The 17,161-nt window shown below is 42.1% G+C and overlaps 1 protein-coding gene and 1 long non-coding RNA gene across 2 annotated transcripts; both read right to left on the bottom strand.

The window, feature by feature from the left end:
* Positions 1-885: 885 nt before the first annotated feature.
* On the bottom strand, positions 886-5,057 carry LOC132887566 (extracellular calcium-sensing receptor-like). Its single transcript, XM_060923032.1, has 6 exons — positions 4,936-5,057; positions 4,431-4,731; positions 3,422-4,207; positions 2,840-3,064; positions 2,580-2,703; positions 886-1,799 (listed from the first exon to the last, which is right to left on the bottom strand). Exons 1-6 carry the CDS (start codon positions 5,037-5,039, stop codon positions 886-888), a joined length of 2,454 nt encoding a protein of 817 aa, XP_060779015.1. The 5' UTR covers positions 5,040-5,057.
* A 9,075-nt stretch (positions 5,058-14,132) lies between these two features.
* On the bottom strand, positions 14,133-15,462 carry LOC132887565 (uncharacterized). Its single transcript, XR_009654855.1, has 4 exons — positions 15,223-15,462; positions 14,911-15,071; positions 14,302-14,411; positions 14,133-14,203 (listed from the first exon to the last, which is right to left on the bottom strand). It is a non-coding gene; the product is annotated as an uncharacterized LOC132887565 (long non-coding RNA).
* Positions 15,463-17,161: the final 1,699 nt, after the last annotated feature.

The following is a 17,161-nucleotide window of genomic DNA, read 5'->3' as shown; positions in this document are numbered from 1 at the left end:
CACACAAACCCCTCCACCACAATTAGGTGGCAGTTCTAGGAGGGGATGAGGAACACTCAATCTAGTATTTCACTGGATTGGAATTTCCAGTACAATATAATATAATACTATACATTCAGCTTAAATGATATTCATGTCCAGTCAGTGTAAACTAATGTACAATGAAGTTTATTTTATTAAATAAAATGACGAACTCATGGACAAACAGCCTATTTTTCTATTTTAAATTTTATTGACAGCTTTATTATAAACAGAGTCAGAAAGAGTTGTAAAGAAGTGTGTATGTGTGTGTGTGTGTGGGGGGGGGGGGTTATTTACTATGTTACCATATCTGCACAAATACATGCAAAATGTTTCATGCATTTTGACCAGGTATATACACAGGCAGCTTACAGGTGTATAAGCTTTCACATATTGATCATTTCAAATGAATTACCGTTTATAAAGAGACACATGAATATCCAAATGCAAATGGAAAGAGGGCATACATTTAAATGAATGTTCATTAGAACCAGAGATTATGAATGGTTTACATTTTGGTATAAAAATACAATTAAAAACTAATGTGTAGTTTGTGAATATCAAAATTCCATTTCAATTCAGCAGGAAATCATTAATGATGTGGATATAAACACTTTAATAAATCTGACCCTATGCATATTAAAACAAACTATCCTGGTGGTACAATGCAGAAGTTAATGCAAGCATAATCATATTTATTCTTTGACTGTACAGTTTTGATGCTCTAGATTTTTATAAATTAAACATAAACATATATTATCCTAAAAGAATATTGGTGGGCTTGGAAACTATGCATATCATAAACTGTGAAAAATTGCTGGACATATCTGTTGCATTTGTTTGTTTGTTTGTTTAGGCAGGCTCTTAAAGTGCCTTAGAGGGTACTTTACCCATAAGGTGCTTTTTGGTATTCTGATCTGGCCTAAATACAATTATAAAACATTTGGGAGCAAAAATACAAATAATCAAACCAAAACTTGATGCCAAAATTGCAAAGATTTCAACAGCTACAGTGAATTTTCCAGGAGAGCTGACATAGGCTGGAATAAAGGTGATCCAAACTGCACAGAATATGAGCATGCTGAATGTGATAAATTTAGCTTCATTAAAGTTATCCGGCAACTTCCGAGCCAGAAAAGCCAAAATAAAACATAAAAGAGCCAAAAGTCCAATATATCCCAGTACAGCCCAGAAACCTATGGTAGAACCTAAGCCACATTCCAAGATAATTCTTTCCTTGTACTGTTTTATGTTTTTGAAGGGGAAAGGAGGCGATATTGTTAACCAAAGCACACAAATAAGGACCTGTATAAGAGTGAAGGCAAGAACACTGAGTCTTTGTTGTGGAGGTCCAAACCATTTCATTATGTTACTACCAGGAAGTGTAGCCCTGAAGGCCATAAGCACAACTAATGTTTTCCCCAGAACACAAGAAATGCAGAGCACAAATGTGATTCCAAACGCTGTGTGGCGTAGCATACAGGACCAATCAGACGGCTGACCAATGAAAGTAAGTGAACAAAGGAAACACAAAGTCAATGAAAAAAGCAACAGAAAGCTCAGCTCAGAGTTGTTGGCCCTGACTATAGGAGAGGTCCTGTGTTTGTAAAAGACAGCAGCCACACAAACAGCCAGGAAGGCCCCAGCAATGGAGAATACTGTTAGGATGATGCTGAGAGTGTCATCCCAGGACAGGAACTCAACAGGCTTTGGGAGGCAGATGTCTTGCTTGGTGTTGGGCCAAAACTCAGGAGAGCAGCGCAAACAATCCAGTGAATCTAAAGAGCAAAATCACAATGGTTTAATATATGAAGCCTTATTGGCCACACACGATAGTTAACATTACAGTAGCACAAGGAAATAATGAATCAAGGCTATGATTGCTGTCTCTTGTATCTGTTGCATAGTCTTCATATAGATCAAACTCTTCAGCAGGAATAGACAATATTGGAAGATTAGGTCCAGCATGTCTTCTGCCATGCAGTGAACAATGACATAATGCCATGATTTGATAGACTGAGAATGACGTATGTTGACACCTGACCATTCACAGCCACATGTGAACATCCCATTATAAAATCAACCCCCCTTGGTGTTTCTATAACCTCCACTTTTCTGGAAAGGGTTTCCAGTGGATTTGGAAGTGTGCCTTTGGTGATTTGTGTCCATTCAGCCACAAGAACATGAGTAAAGTCAGACAGTGATATTGGGTGAGGATGCCTGGTGCACAGTCAGTGTTCCAATTCATCTCAGAATTGTTCCATGGAGTTGAGGTCAGGGCCCTGTGCAGACCACTCCAGTTCTTCCACATGAAATTTGGCAAACCATCTCTTTATGGGCTTCACTTTGAGCACAGATGCATTTTAATAGAAACATGTTTGTAACATATTTGGACCTCTTAGTTCTATTGAAGAAAATGTTTTAATGCTACTGCATACAGAGACATTTGAGACAATTGTGTGCTTCAAAATTTATACCAACAGTTTGTGGAAGAACCACATAAAGGCATGATGGTCAGGTGTCCCCATACATTTGGCCATATAGTGTACACTTATAACCTGTCTTGTTACTAATCTCTCCTTCAGCACATGGAATACAATCATAGCAGCAGACAGGCCTTCCCTTCTGCACAGCTTTCCTAGTGCCTGGAGGACAGCTCTCACTGCACACAGACTTTGGCACCTATTAAAAATATGTAGTACATGTATAGCGCTCATTAGACAAATAATATAACTGCATGACTAAAATCAGGTATCCAAAAAAAGTGTCCATTTTTGCAATCCTGTTTTGTAATGTAGTAAATACAGTTAGACTGCACCTCCATCTGTGCGCCAACCCAACTGATATTTCTGCTCATTCTGAACTCCTGTCCTCTTGGTTTAGATGAATCATAATTGCCCACTGTTGTGAAATCCAAAGTGCCATCTTCACCAAACTGCCAGTTTATCAGTTCATAGGAAGCTGGAGGGTCTCCACTGGAATCAAACCAGACCTGAAATCCATTTCTTGTCGTGAAGTTCACTCTCTTGAGCTGGTTATGTATCTACAGTAGTAGACATAATTTCATCAATGGTTCTGGAGTCTAAAGCCAGGGTTAAATGTTCAAAAATACATAATGTGGACCAGATTTAATTAATTTATTACAGGCAGTCTATTCATCATCTTTCCACGAACAGAACACATTAGGTCAAAGTCGATATTATGTAGAGTTTATCTATTTTTTTTTTAAGTATTGACGTTTGGATTAAATTGAAGCACCCACACACACACACACTCACACACACACCTATAATAACTCAATAATTAATATGCTAAATTTGATAATGCTCGAACTAAAGGAAAAATAAAAGTAAGAACAACTGGCTTAGCTTATAATAAATAGATGTTATGTGTTTTATACCTGCCGTGGTGAAAATTTAATATTCTTGTCGCATTGGGTGTCATTACATATTAATCCGTGGATGGCATGTGCTATGGCATATGTTGCTTTGTACACCATATTAGTGACGCGCAACTGAGACGTGTCCGTATACGCGTTTCGGAGCGCACGAATGTCCTCAGTGCCGTCACATTGCCGTACGCTCTCAGTGATATCTGTTCGCCCTTTAAGGTTACAGGTGAACGAAGTTTCCCAAAATTCTGTTAACAGAGGCGATTTCAATGCTTCAGTGGGCGTCAGGTTTAACAGAAACTCTCGAAACCCTGGGATAACTGACCGGGGAATCCCAAACCCTATTGCACCGGCACACATGTTAAAGCGCAACAACTCGGGCTCTATAATCCACGTTTCGCTTCCAATCCACTGAAGAGGAGGTGGTGGCTGTCGTTCCAGTTCCTCTAAGATAAATTTCATGTCGCCCGATGCCATAAACGCTATTATAACCCGGGCTGTTGATCTGCGGATTATGCTTGCCACTCTCTCTAGTTTACTGCGCGGCTGTGTCCTATAGTAGGCCTCGTTGTATTCCACACATATCCCCTCCGTTTGCGCAGCCTCTAGGAATGATGCCATTCCATAATTTCCATAATCTGAGTCGCTGCGCACTGCTCCAATCCACGTCCAACCAAAATGCTTGACCATTCTTGCCAGTGCAGCTGCTTGGTGTTGGTCACTTGGTATGGTTCTAAAGAAGGCAGGGTACTGATGCTTATCACTCAGACACGCGCAGGTTGCAAAGTGACTCACCTGGAATTCAGACAGTGGAAGAGAGAATAAACATTAGCTGAATAACCTGCTTTAATACTCTTTATTAAGTTTATTTTATTTTTATTCGTATTTTTTTATTATTATTTTTACCCGTGTTGATTTACTGTCATTGTTGGCTAAACTACTAGACCACAATTACATTGCAGCCTGTTTATTTAATGGTGCCATGCTCGGCAGACACATATAGATGAATAACTTTCACCTGTGGAATTCCAAAAAGACCGAGCACTCTGGCTATGCTTATTGACTGTGTGGAAGCAGAGTCTCCTATGACAGCTGTTACAGCAGCATCTGCAGACTCTGAACAGGAATTAGTGTACTTAAACACCGGCTCCAAACCGTTTGCAAGCTGAAATGCAACTTTTATTGCCATCGGTACAGTGGAGCATGAATCATGTATGTGGTATCCTAGCTTGATGCCCGGTAGAAGATCTGTTCTGTTGTTGATCTCGTGGATGGTGAACTCCATGGCACGGGCGAAGCGCACTTCCCTGAAGTCAATGCTGTTAGGAAACAATGAGGCAACTAACTAACTAAATCCAATACAGTACATTACAGTACAATATTATAGCTTATGTTTGTTTTCACCTATTGTATGCAAAAAAATAAATGATCAAATACCAAAAAAAAGTACTGTAAATTTGTAACGCAATAAACGTAAATGCCTGGGAATTTTTTTTTTCTTTCGCTATGCATTCCACCCATACCCAGAGCACTGTAGCTGTGATGGCAACCTGGTGTAGTCAATTAGCTCTAATCTTGTGGAGTCGTGGATGGAAAAAATCCCCCCAAGCATGAAGTCCCCATTCATAAATACACCAGGTAACCTAGGGTTAGTCCACAACTTGCAACTAATCGGGTTAGCTTTACATGCTACTGGGTTGAGCACAGTTATCCACATGTTTGATACAAATAGCACTAGACTGGAAAAGAGCTGCATGTTAGTATCTGCGGGGCCCGACACTATAAACACTGCGGGGCAATATGAGGACAGCTTCCTCATTTTGCTTTAAATAGTTACCTTACTTCAGCGCACTGTAACAGTGGGTGTAAACTGGTCACAAGGGGTGTGGTTGTATTCAGTGTTGATAACAAACATAGCACAGGAAAAGTATTCAACTTCTGACCTGTATCATCCTGATGATGCATTATGAAAGCATAAATTATATTCATTCTCATCACTAGTGTAAACCTTACCAGAATAAGTGAATGGAAAATGAACAAATGATTATTTATACTCATATAATTTAAATCAAAATTAAATCAATCTCATCTCATCTCATTATCTCAATATTAGTCATGTTTGGATTACACTTCATTTTTGTGGCTACTGCCTCATAGAGTAAATATATATGCTCTACTGGACATGGTTTCAGGAAAAAAAATATAAGCAGGGTACCTTTTTTATTTTCATTTTCATTATTTATTTATTTATTTATTTATTTTTTGTGATATCTTGCTTCATATTCATCACAAGTGCTACCAGGCGAGGTTTGTTTTGCCTGGCAACACTTGTTGTTGTTATTATTATTTTATTATTATTATTATTATTATTAGTTCTAGTAGTAGTACACAGCATCAGTCAAAAGTTTGGACACTACACATTCATAGTTTTTTTTTTTCTACATTGTTGAACAATACGGAAGACATATGACTTAACATATGGAACATACTGTATATGACATTATGTGGTAAACAAAAAGTGTTAAAAACAAATGTTTCATATTTTGGATTCTTCAAAAGTAGCCACTGTTTACCTTTAATGACAGCTTTCTACAACTTTATCTTCACTAGCATCATGAAGTAGTCCCCTGGAATGCTTTTCAATTAACAAGTGTGCCTCACCAAATGTTAACTATACTTAATGCATTCAAGGCCATTAAACAGTAAATAGCAAATAATAAAAAAATGCAGTAAATAGTCCTATTCAACAACTGTAGTAATCCATATTTGGTCAAGAAACTCTCAACTAATTAAAAAGAAATGACAGTCCATCATTATTTTAAAACATGGAGTGTCTTAATTCATAAAAATAAAGAAAACCCATTGAATTAGATGGAGTGTATAATTTTTTTTTTTGATAGATACTGTATAACATACCATGAGCTGGCCTTGTGGTTAGCATGTATGCCTCTTAACCAGGAGATCATGAGTTCTACTCGCGGTCAGGTCATACAAAAGACCATTATCAAAAGAAGAAGCCTTTATTTGTCACATGTACACTTACTGTAAGCACACAGTGAAATTTTTCTTCTGCATTTAACCCATCTGAAGCAGTGAACACACACATACCCAGAGCAGTGGGCAGCTATGCTACAGCAACTGGGGATTAGGTGCCTTGCTCAAGGGCACTTCAGCCTAATCTCAGGCCCATGCTAACCTAACTGCATGTCTTTGAACTATGGGGGAAACCAGAGCACCTGGAGGAAAACCCACGCAGATACAGGAAGAACATGCAAACTGCACATAGAAAGGCCCCCATCAGCCACTGGGCTCGAACCCAGAACTTTCTTGCTGCATTAAGTATAGTTAAGAATCTGATGCTAACCACTACACCACTGGTATCTACTGTCTTCTGGCGAGGTATGCCACAATACAGATGTGAGTAGGGAGTCAAACTCTTACCAGAGGACTGGTCCCACACTGTAACCCCAGCTATGAAATAGTGAGAGACCGAGGGCTATGGAAACAGAAATCGGTGCCATGAAGTGCCTGGTTAGTACTGGAACAGGAGACTGCCTGGGAAGGTCAGGTCCTGGCATGGGAGGGACTCTGACTTTTAACTGTATAATGCACATTGTTGGTGTTAGGGTTTTGCTGGGATTCGAACCTGGTTCGTTGGTGTGATAATCCAGCAAACCCCCACTAGGCCACCAGGGGGATGACTCAAATGCAGAGGCGTGAGGCGGAAGTAGAAAAAGAATCAAAAGGTTTATTTAAACTATATACACTATATACAGGGCAAAACAAAAGACAAAAAAAACCAAAGAGTATAATCCAAAAGAAAAGCAAAGTGCAAAAATTCAAAAGCTAAGAAGATCAAAAAACACAGTACAAAGGAAACTGGAGATAAACATAACAGCACAAAGACTCCGTGACAAGAGGACTGAACTCAGGGGTATAAATAGACAAACTAATTAAGGACACAGGTGAAGATAATTAGGCAATTAACACAAACACAAAACACAGGAACAGTGGCGGCCTCTAGAGGCCAAAATAAACACGACATGAAAAGGAAATAACAGCGGCCTCTAGAGGCCAAAACAGTCCTAGTCCTAACAGTTGGTGGGTGTTTTGCCACAAGTGTCAGCTTGTGATTCCCTAAACATGCTATTACTCCCTCTCCCCATTCTTGAGATTCCCCCCCCCCCCCCTTTGCCTGACCAGGATGCCTGGCCAATACATGGACATTGCTTTGTGTTAGTCCTAATGGACTATGTGAATTTGTGTATTCTCCCAAAGTGGAATTCAGAAAGACATTCTAATCAGTCCAGATACAATATTTATCTTATTCACACTACACAATCTTCTGAATTACTGTGAATTAGAATGACCCAGGCCATTGTTTACCACTTCCAAACTGGCAGATTACATATTACTCTCCACCATTAGCTTGAAAAGTGGCAAAGACCCTTCAGAGTCACACAATGGATCAGGGAAGTCAAGTATGAGACACAGCAAACAGATAGGGGAAACACCCAGCTTGTGCATAAAAACAACTGGGGTGTTCTATAGTCTAAACAAAAGTTGGACACATCAGGGGTTTTTTGTTTTTGTTTCTTGCTGTTGTTTTTTCTCCCCACTGATGTATACAGTCATGTGAAAAAGAAAGTACACCCTCTTCCAGTTACATGGTTTTACCAATCAAGACATAACAAAGCTCATGACCATAGGTGAATTTTGCAAAAAAAAAAAAGAAAAGAAAAAGACATCAATTCTCCCAAAAGCATGTGGGAAAATGTGTTATGGTCTGATGAAACCAAGCTTGAACTTTTTGGCCACAATTACAAAAGGTATGTTTGGCACAAAAACAACAGTGCACATCACCAAAAGAACACCATACCCACGGTGAAGCATGGTGGTGGTGGCAGCATCATTTTGGGGTTGTTTTTCTTCAGCTGGAACAGGAGCTATAGTCAAAGTGGAGAGAATTATGAACAGTTCTAAATACCAGTCAATTTTGGCCCAAAACCTTCAGGTGTCTGCTAGAAAGCTGAAGATGAAGAGGAATTTCATCTTTCATCATGAAAACAACCCCAAAAAATTGTTGGAATGGCCCAGCCAGAGCCTAGACTTAAATCCAATTGAAAATATGTGGGGTGACCTGAAGAGGGCTGTGCACAAGAGATGCCTGTAATGGAAATTTCTAATAAACACTTCAAAATGCTTAGCAGTTGTCTTTTCAGTCATTTATTATAGTAGATCATATAACAGATATATAAAATAGGAAAGGAAAGAGAAGGAAAGAAGAGAAGACACCACTTCTGATGCCGAGAGTATGCGCACTCTGAGTTGTGTTTTAGGAATGTTATCTATTATACTCTGAAAGCATTTGCTCACTGCTTGTGTCTTCACGTGATTGGCTCAAGACTTTCTATGAAGGTTTGTTAAAGCGTGCACCTGGCGTGCTCTGGTATGTGCAGGCAGATGTGAGTTAGGGAGAGCTCAAGCTCCCTGCTTATCACCACCGAGGTCAGGAAAGGTGGTTACATCATGAGAAGATGCGTAGTTAGGGCGAACTCAAGCACCCTGCTCATTACCACCAAGGCCACAGAAAAGCGATTACAGCATGTGGAAAAACATCTCTTCTCAGTAACTAAGCCACTTTAGCTCAACATACAGAAACACAGAGAATAATAATGTCCGTCCATTAATTTTCCTTCACATTTCCCCCCTTATTATCCTATAAGATAATAATTGCTAAAAGGAAAGAACTGTACACAGTTTCAGTGATAAGAGTTCCCAGAGAGATTCAACTTAACACGTCATTGAGTGTACAGGGATAATGCTAAGGCTGTTTTTATAAGACGTAGAAGTCTTATGTTAACGCTAGCAAACCATATACATAGATCAGGAATAATAGAACAGGAAACAATCATAATGAAAGTGTTTTAAGTTAGGACTAATTCATGTCAACTGTACTGATGTCATCGAACGGTGGGTTAAAGTCTTCATGTGGATTTGGAGGCCAGTCAGGCAAGTCGTCTGAGTCTATTTTCACCGTCTGGTAACCGATATTTGTCAGCTGCCTCTGAAACACAGACATACAACATTGACAGAAAACAGGGAGCAAACATAGCATCACAATCACTAAGCCCAGGACCGGTATGGTGGATAGAATCAGAGTCTTCCATCCACTAAACCAACTGTCTTCGACTCTGTGTCAGCCTGGGTTCTCTGTATTGACCACCACACGAATCATCCCATGAGCCCCAGCAGGATCAGAATGCTCAAGGCCACGACTGGACCTAGCTTATAATGATTTACCCCCTTCATTTCATGTTAACTATGTCTCCGAGTTAACCCTTGCCCTTGTGTATTGGTGCTCAGAGGGCGGGCACGCCCTATCAGCCCTCGTCCCACCTCACCGGGACTGGGGGGAAACTCGAAACCCTAAGACTTGTCTATCGGCTAGACACTGAAATACTCTTCGCTATTGAGGGTGCGTATGTGATTGATGTGATACTTGCACTGTTCCATGCAGTGATGCCTTTCTTCCTCATGAGCTTTAGTCAGTGTCTGGGTCACTTAGGCCTTCTTTTCCCTCCTGCTCAGCCGGTTCAGGAACCCTCCTGCAGTGGCTAGCGTGGATCCACGTCACTCTGCCTGTGACCTTCACTGCCATTGGGGTCGTGAGCAGGACCTGGAATGGGTCATTCCACCGTGGCTTGTTCCACTTGGTTTGTCAGAAGTCCTTCACCACGATCCAATCCCCTGGTTGTAGATCCCTCAGCGGGTTTGGGAAGTGCTTCTTTTACCTGTTTGTGGATAGATTTCAAAGCAGAGGACAACGTTGCAAATGTAACCTGTCCTCGCGAACAACCAGAGGAAAGAATAGACTAGACGTTGTTTACTGTAACATTGCCAACACATACAAAGCATCCCCCTCCCCCCACCTCGGACGCTGCGACCACATCCCTCTGTTCTTGACCCCTGCATATAAGCCTCTCATTGCCAGGTCAAAGCCCACTAGCCAGATCGTCAGAGTCTGGCCTGAAGGAGCTATTGAATGCTTGCAAGACTGTTTTGAGGACACTGACTGGGAACTTTTTAATTCGATCTCTAACTTGGATAGACAATCAGACCTAAATACATATGCATCTTCTGTTCTGGACTACATTAGCTTCTGTATAGACAATGTCACCACCCACAAGACCATTCGCACCTTTCCAAATCACAGGCCCTGGATGAACAGACAAGTCCAGAACCTGCTGGCAATCAGAGACAAGGCTTTTCACTCTGGCGAACAGGCAGCCTACACAGTAGCCAGGGCCAACCTGAAGAGGGGCATCAGGGAAGCTAAGCGCTCCTATAAAGAAAAAATAGAGCAGCACTTTGTGGACTCTGACCCCAGACGCATGTGGCAGGGCATCAAATCCTACACTGACTACAAGAGCACCAGCTCCTGTCTGCCCAGCTCTCACAACCCAACCCTCCCTGATGACCTCAACAAATTCTTTGCACGGTTTGATGAGGGACCCATTCCCCAACCCCCCACTGAACTTATGGACACTGCATCACATGCACTGGTGCTAAGCGAACACGAGGTTAGGCGGGCCCTCAGCAGCATTAACCCTCGCAAAGCACCAGGACCAGACGGAGTTCCCGGAAAGGTCCTAAAATACTGTGCAGGCCAACTAAGCACAGTCCTCACTAACCTGTTCAACATCTCCCTGGACCAAGCTGCAGTCCCCACCTACTTCAAAACCAGCACCATTGTTCCTGTCCCCAAGCAGGCGGCCATCAAGTCCCTGAACGACTATCGCCCAGTAGCACTCACACCCATTGTGATGAAGTGCTTTGAACGACTGGTGCTAGCTTACATCAAATCCAACACCCCCCATTCCTCGACCCACATCAGTTTGCATACAGGACCAACAGATCAACGGAGGATGGCATTTCATTGGCCCTTCACACTGCCCTCTCATACCTGGAGGAACCAAACAGTTATGTGCGTATGCTATTCATTGACTACAGCTCGGCGTTTAACACCATCCCCCTTCTCAAGCTGGCCACTAAGCTGTACAACCTCGGCTTCAGTCCCCAGCTCTGCAGATGGATACTGGACTTCCTCAGTAACAGACCTCAGTCTGTGCACATGGGCAAACTCCACTCAAGACCCATCACCCTGAACACAGGCGTGCCGCAGGGATGTGTGCTCAGCCCCCTTCTCTACTCCCTCTTCACACATGACTGTGTTCCTAAGCACAGCACAAACACAATCGTGAAGTTTGCTGACGACACAACCATGATTGGCCTGATCTCCAACAACAACGAGTCGGCCTACAGGGAAGAGGTGGAGTACCTGGCACGCTGGAGCCAAGACAACAACCTGGCCCTGAACTCCAAGAAGACGAAAGAGGTGATCTTGGACTTCAGGCGGTGTGGCCAGGGTGACCACCACCAATCCATCAGCATTGGAGGGGAGTCACTGGAGGTGGTGCAGAGCTTTAGGTTCCTGGGAGTTCACATCAGCCAGGACCTGTCATGGACCACCAACACCTCGGCAATAGCCAAAAAGGGGGTCCAAAGGCTGCACTTCCTGCGGACACTGAAGAAGGCCCAACTACTACAAAATCTGCTCATCAATTTCTACCGCTGCACCATTGAATCAGTCATTACATACTGCATTACATCATGGTACTCCAACTGCACCTCCGACAACAAGAAGACGCTACAGCGCATCATTAAAATGGCACAGAGGATCATTGGCAGCCAACTCCCCACACTTGAGGAGATTCATCACACACACTGCACAAACAGAGCAATAAACATACTGAAGGATCACACACACCCCGGTCACAGGCTCTTCACCATGCTGCCATCTGGCAGACGCTTCAGGACGCTGCACAGCCGCACTACAAGACAAGTTTCTATCCCACCGCCATCAGACTTTTGAACTCCATGTGTCACCTGCCCCCCCTCATTACTTCAGGACGTGCTGAACTGTGAGATGCCAGTGGTCCCCCCAGGCTGGGAAACCTGGAAGGCATGTGTGTGTGCCTGTAGCCACAGGCTGTGTGTGTGGGTGTGTGTGTGTGTGTGTGGTGGGGGTGGGGGTAGGGGGGGTGTCTGTCCAATAGTGACCATTGTCTGTCCAATAGTGTGATCACTGTATTAGGACATTACTGATACTAACCCCTGCTTTCCTGGACTGTGCAGTGGGGTCTGTGCAATAGGACCCTGTGCATTGGTCTGGGTAACTATATTGCATTCTGTGGCCACAGCTTTGTAATGTAATATGATGACTCACTTGCACCTTATTTATTACTATTACTATTTATACCTCTACTTTTATCTTACCAACTGTGTGTGTGTAGGGGTATGTGTCCCATACCAACATTAATCTACCTCTACTGCGCTGCTAACTTGGTCAGTGAATACCTGAACCCTGCACCTATTTATTATTTATCTTAATTTTATATCATCACTTTCAACCTTACCAGCACATTTGATTGTATATATTTATTGTGGATTTTTATATTTTCTATATATATATATTTTAAATATTGATGTACAGTACCTATATTGCTTAACTACTTATTACTTTTATGGGCATCTGTGGGCTGTTTCTAAACGACATCTCACTGTACTTGTATGGTGACAATAAAGTACTACTACTACTACTATCTTTCGGTAGGTTGTCCTCCTGCAGCCACCGTAGGTCTGCACCTAGCTGACACACCCCCAGGTAGCAGGTGTGGCTATTCATTCATGATTAGCATTACATCTATAAAATTGCACTCACTGGCAGGTCACACACAAGCTTTGGTTTTTTGCATTTCTGCTTCGGTCCTCACTGCTTTTATTGGAGGTGATCCGCAGTACACCATCTAACGCTTCCGGGTAGTGTTGAACTACCGAAGGTTTGGTCCAGAGGATGCTGGGAGCATTCTGCCGCTTGTGGTCTTGACAAAAGTTCCAGTAGCACACTGCGAACATTGTGACTGCTTGGGATGTTTGATGCCATTGTTTGTGCCGGAGTCTGATGCATGGAGGTAAATCAGAATGTGTTTATGTCCAGTTCATATGTGCTAGGTGTGTGAACATTCTTATTGTTGTGACTACTTTTAATTGCGTGAATTTTTTTAAATAACATTGTGTGAGCACTCCTAGTAATGTGAACCTTTTTAACTTGTAAGCACACTTGTGACCACCCAGATAGCAAAAGGGCGTTGATTCGACGGGGAATCATCGCTATGTTCTTCGACCATACGCCGTCGAATCATCATGGATCACCGGCGTTGATTCAACACCGCTTTGCTCATACGAGTTTGCGTTGAAACGACGTTGAAAAGTGGATGGTGGCCGACAGAGAATAGACCCCCTTTCACCCTTTATTCAACTACGGATTTCGGTCGATTTATAGTTTAATTTTCGGCGATGATTCATCCAACTTTACTTCCTGTTTTATGTACAACAGGAAGGCTACAAATTAAGCAAAACAGGCTAAATTAAACTAGCTAACAATAAAGCATCGGGGCTCTTGCCTAGGATGAACACACACATGCATACTTCAACCATGAAAGTGAAAATTTATATCAATGTGCGTAGGCTACGTCCTGTTTAATGTACAACAGGATATAAAAATGCATGCAACAATGCACCTCTCCTAATGTTTGTCAAGCTATCTAATGAGGCATAACTTTTAACATTTATAAGGAACAGAACACACTTGAACAAGTTTTTAGAAACATTTTATGATTTATTTATAATTTATAATTGTGGCCTATATTCCTCCTGCGGCGCAGACACCTGTACATGGAAACAGAAAAACATAACCAAAATTAATTTGATGCAGCATTGATAAAGAAAGTCAGCAGTAGGCTATGGGTTTCTAAATGCCACCCTACCTCACATCTCCTCATCCCTCCCTCTCTCTCTGGCGCATACTTAAGCCACTTCTTGATTGCGTCACTAAAAGTAGCGTGTGTGCTCCCTGGCAGCTGCTTTTGTAGAGCATCTGAAAGAAAAAGAACAAAACAACATTGAGACTTTGCATGGTGATAATTGTTAAAGTTTGAGTTGTTAAGACTATGCACGTCACACTCTAGTGGTAGGTGGCAAGTAATGGTACTAGTACAGGAAATATATGTAAAAATCAGAAACCATAGATGTGAATCTTGTGACAATTTAAACGGGATTAAAAAAAAAAAAAAACATTTTAATTTCCCCATTGACACAAAGCGGAAATAGAAATGCCACTACCGGACCGTTCGTCACTCAGTCAGCCTCCCTGGACTTGCCTGCACATCTGCTTTTTCTGAGTAAGGCACCTGGTGAGTTTCTTAATCCTTTTTAATCCTTTGCATCTTTCACAATATGTTTGTCGTTGTCGTTATAATCGTAATGTTACAGTTAGTGAAGGAGTTATCAAAGAACGTTTAGAAGTAGTGTGCAAGTACTTGCGACAGCTTACTATTTTACCCTCTTTTACAGCTTTGTGCACATGCATAACCTACCAAACAGGACATCATGGATCTTGGTGTCCTTCAATGCAGTTTTTTTCCCCCTTTCCAGCCCAGTTAAATTGGCTGGCCAAGCTGTTGACCAGGAGGCTACGCAGCATCCGCCTCACTGTGACCCCTACGTCGGTTCCTCCACAAAGGGCTAAGGTAGACACCTGATAGAATAAAATGTAGCATGAAGACAATAATGAGAAAGTATTCAGTGTTTATCATTGTTTCATTGATTCACAATGATATTAAGTATTTGTGTTTCTTTTTGCAGGTGTTGCAGATGACTGGAAAGGAAAGGTAAGACTCAATAAGTACCATTAGCTGCTTTTGTTTGGCATCTTCCTTCACCAGGGCCTCTGCTGCCAAAAACTCCTCCATGGTGGAGAGTGGGAGCTTGATTAGGGGTGATGTCTGGGGTGTGTCTTGTCTCCCCATCTCTCTCCTTAGGGCCCTGACCTCTTGCGCCAGCCTTCCTACTTCCCCCTTCAGCTCCCTGTTTTCCTCCCTCAGCTGGCCAAGGAGAGCGATGACTGTGCTGATGCCCATGTCTGTTAAGTAACACCAAACATTAGGACTTTTATTTCATATTGCTGGTCATTTTTGAACAGTGATTACAGTTGATGACTCACTACGCAGCAACTGATTGTTCCCCTGTTGCGATGGCAGAGGTGTGGCTGAAATATCAGAGAGTACAATTTAGTTCACTTCAAGGTGCGCCTTAATTTAATTTCTGTTCTAAATTCACAATTTTCATATTGATTGATTTCCTCTTTGACTTACCATGGAAGCGGTGACATGGCTGGGGTGAATCTGAAAAATTGTATAGTCAGTTGATCAAAACACATCTACATAGATATTTGTTTTTGTTTTTTTAGTCGTTTATGGCATAAATCAAGGCAATGCATAGTTACCATGGGTTAGTGGCTGGCTGTGAAGGAAAGGGCCTGGCAGGGTTTCTGATGACGGTGAATCTGAAAAATAGTAAGCAGTCAGTTGATCAAAACATCTTCACTTACTCATTGGTATTTTAATTTCTGGCATAAATAAAGGAAATGCATAGTTACCATGAGTTAATGGCTGGCTGTGAAGAAACAGGCCTGGCTGGGTGTCTGAAGATGGAAATGAAAGCATTATTATTTCAGACAACTTCTAGGTCTTTAGTAGAACAACAACAAGTGGTACAGATAGTCACCTTCATTAAGGGAGGGGAATTGCCACTCGCTGTCCAGCTGAGTGGCGTCAATAGATGGTGGCCTCCTCCCCCTACGGCTTGGTCCTGCCTCCTCCTTGCTGTCCTCCTCCAAATACCTTTTGTTTGGTCTTAAAAACAAACCCAGGACCTTACTGACACAGCTCAAAACACAAACGAAACCGTAATTGAACTTATAACTGCAAGTTGTGATTTCAAAAAGAAAACACTTTTACCGTCTTTTCCTTGGCCCCATCTCACCATCATCCGATTGCAGGTCTGCTGTAAGGTAGCCTTCCTCAAGCGATCGGGTCAGGTAACATCTTGCTTTGGCAAAGGTGCCTGAAAGGGAAGGCAGTCTTAATGAAATTGGCTTAATGCAGTATTGAAGTATTGTCATTGGTTTAATGAAGTAGCTATGCAGCTCACCACAGGTTGCCAGCACCCTTATTTTTTGATGGAATCGCCATCCTTGTCCCAGGGGGGTGCAGTTCATGGCGGCCTTCACAGCTTTGTTTCCGCCAAAGGGTGGCCAGTAGCATCCCACTTCTCCGTCAACATCTACCACCCAGCTGGACCACACAACTGCTGCACTCCGGTCTTGGAATTCCACAACTTTCCAAATCTGTGCCATCTATAATAAAAAAAAAAAAAGTACTCCATGGAAAGGATAGTTAGTGCCTGCCATCCAGCTGGAGTACTCCAACTGTCCAGATTCCTTCTAACGCATAAGTAAAGATGTGTTTCTTTGTGTGTGTGTTTTTTTTTTTTTTTTCTTCCCATATAGGTTTACGAATAGTGATGAAGAGGGATTGCCACAAAGGTCTCTCCATCTGGGAACAACACACATTTGCCCTGGACAACCTCAAGCTGGTCAACGTTAAGGCAGCTGTCTATGCCAAATACTCTGTAGCAGCCAATGCTTGTGGAGGGGCAAGGATAGTGGAAAAATGACTCCCTCCTCTTGAATTTCATGTAAACCACAAAGACAGAGTCACCATGTTTAATTATGTTTTTCACCATTACGATTTCATTTTTAATCACTAGGCAATTATCGCCCTGCTT

The sequence above is a fragment of the Neoarius graeffei genome, chromosome 6, assembly GCF_027579695.1.
Source record: "Neoarius graeffei isolate fNeoGra1 chromosome 6, fNeoGra1.pri, whole genome shotgun sequence".
Classification (NCBI taxonomy): Eukaryota; Metazoa; Chordata; class Actinopteri; order Siluriformes; family Ariidae; genus Neoarius; species Neoarius graeffei.
The sequence above is the reverse complement of the archived record's forward strand: the minus strand, read 5'-3'. Positions and strand labels throughout refer to the sequence as shown.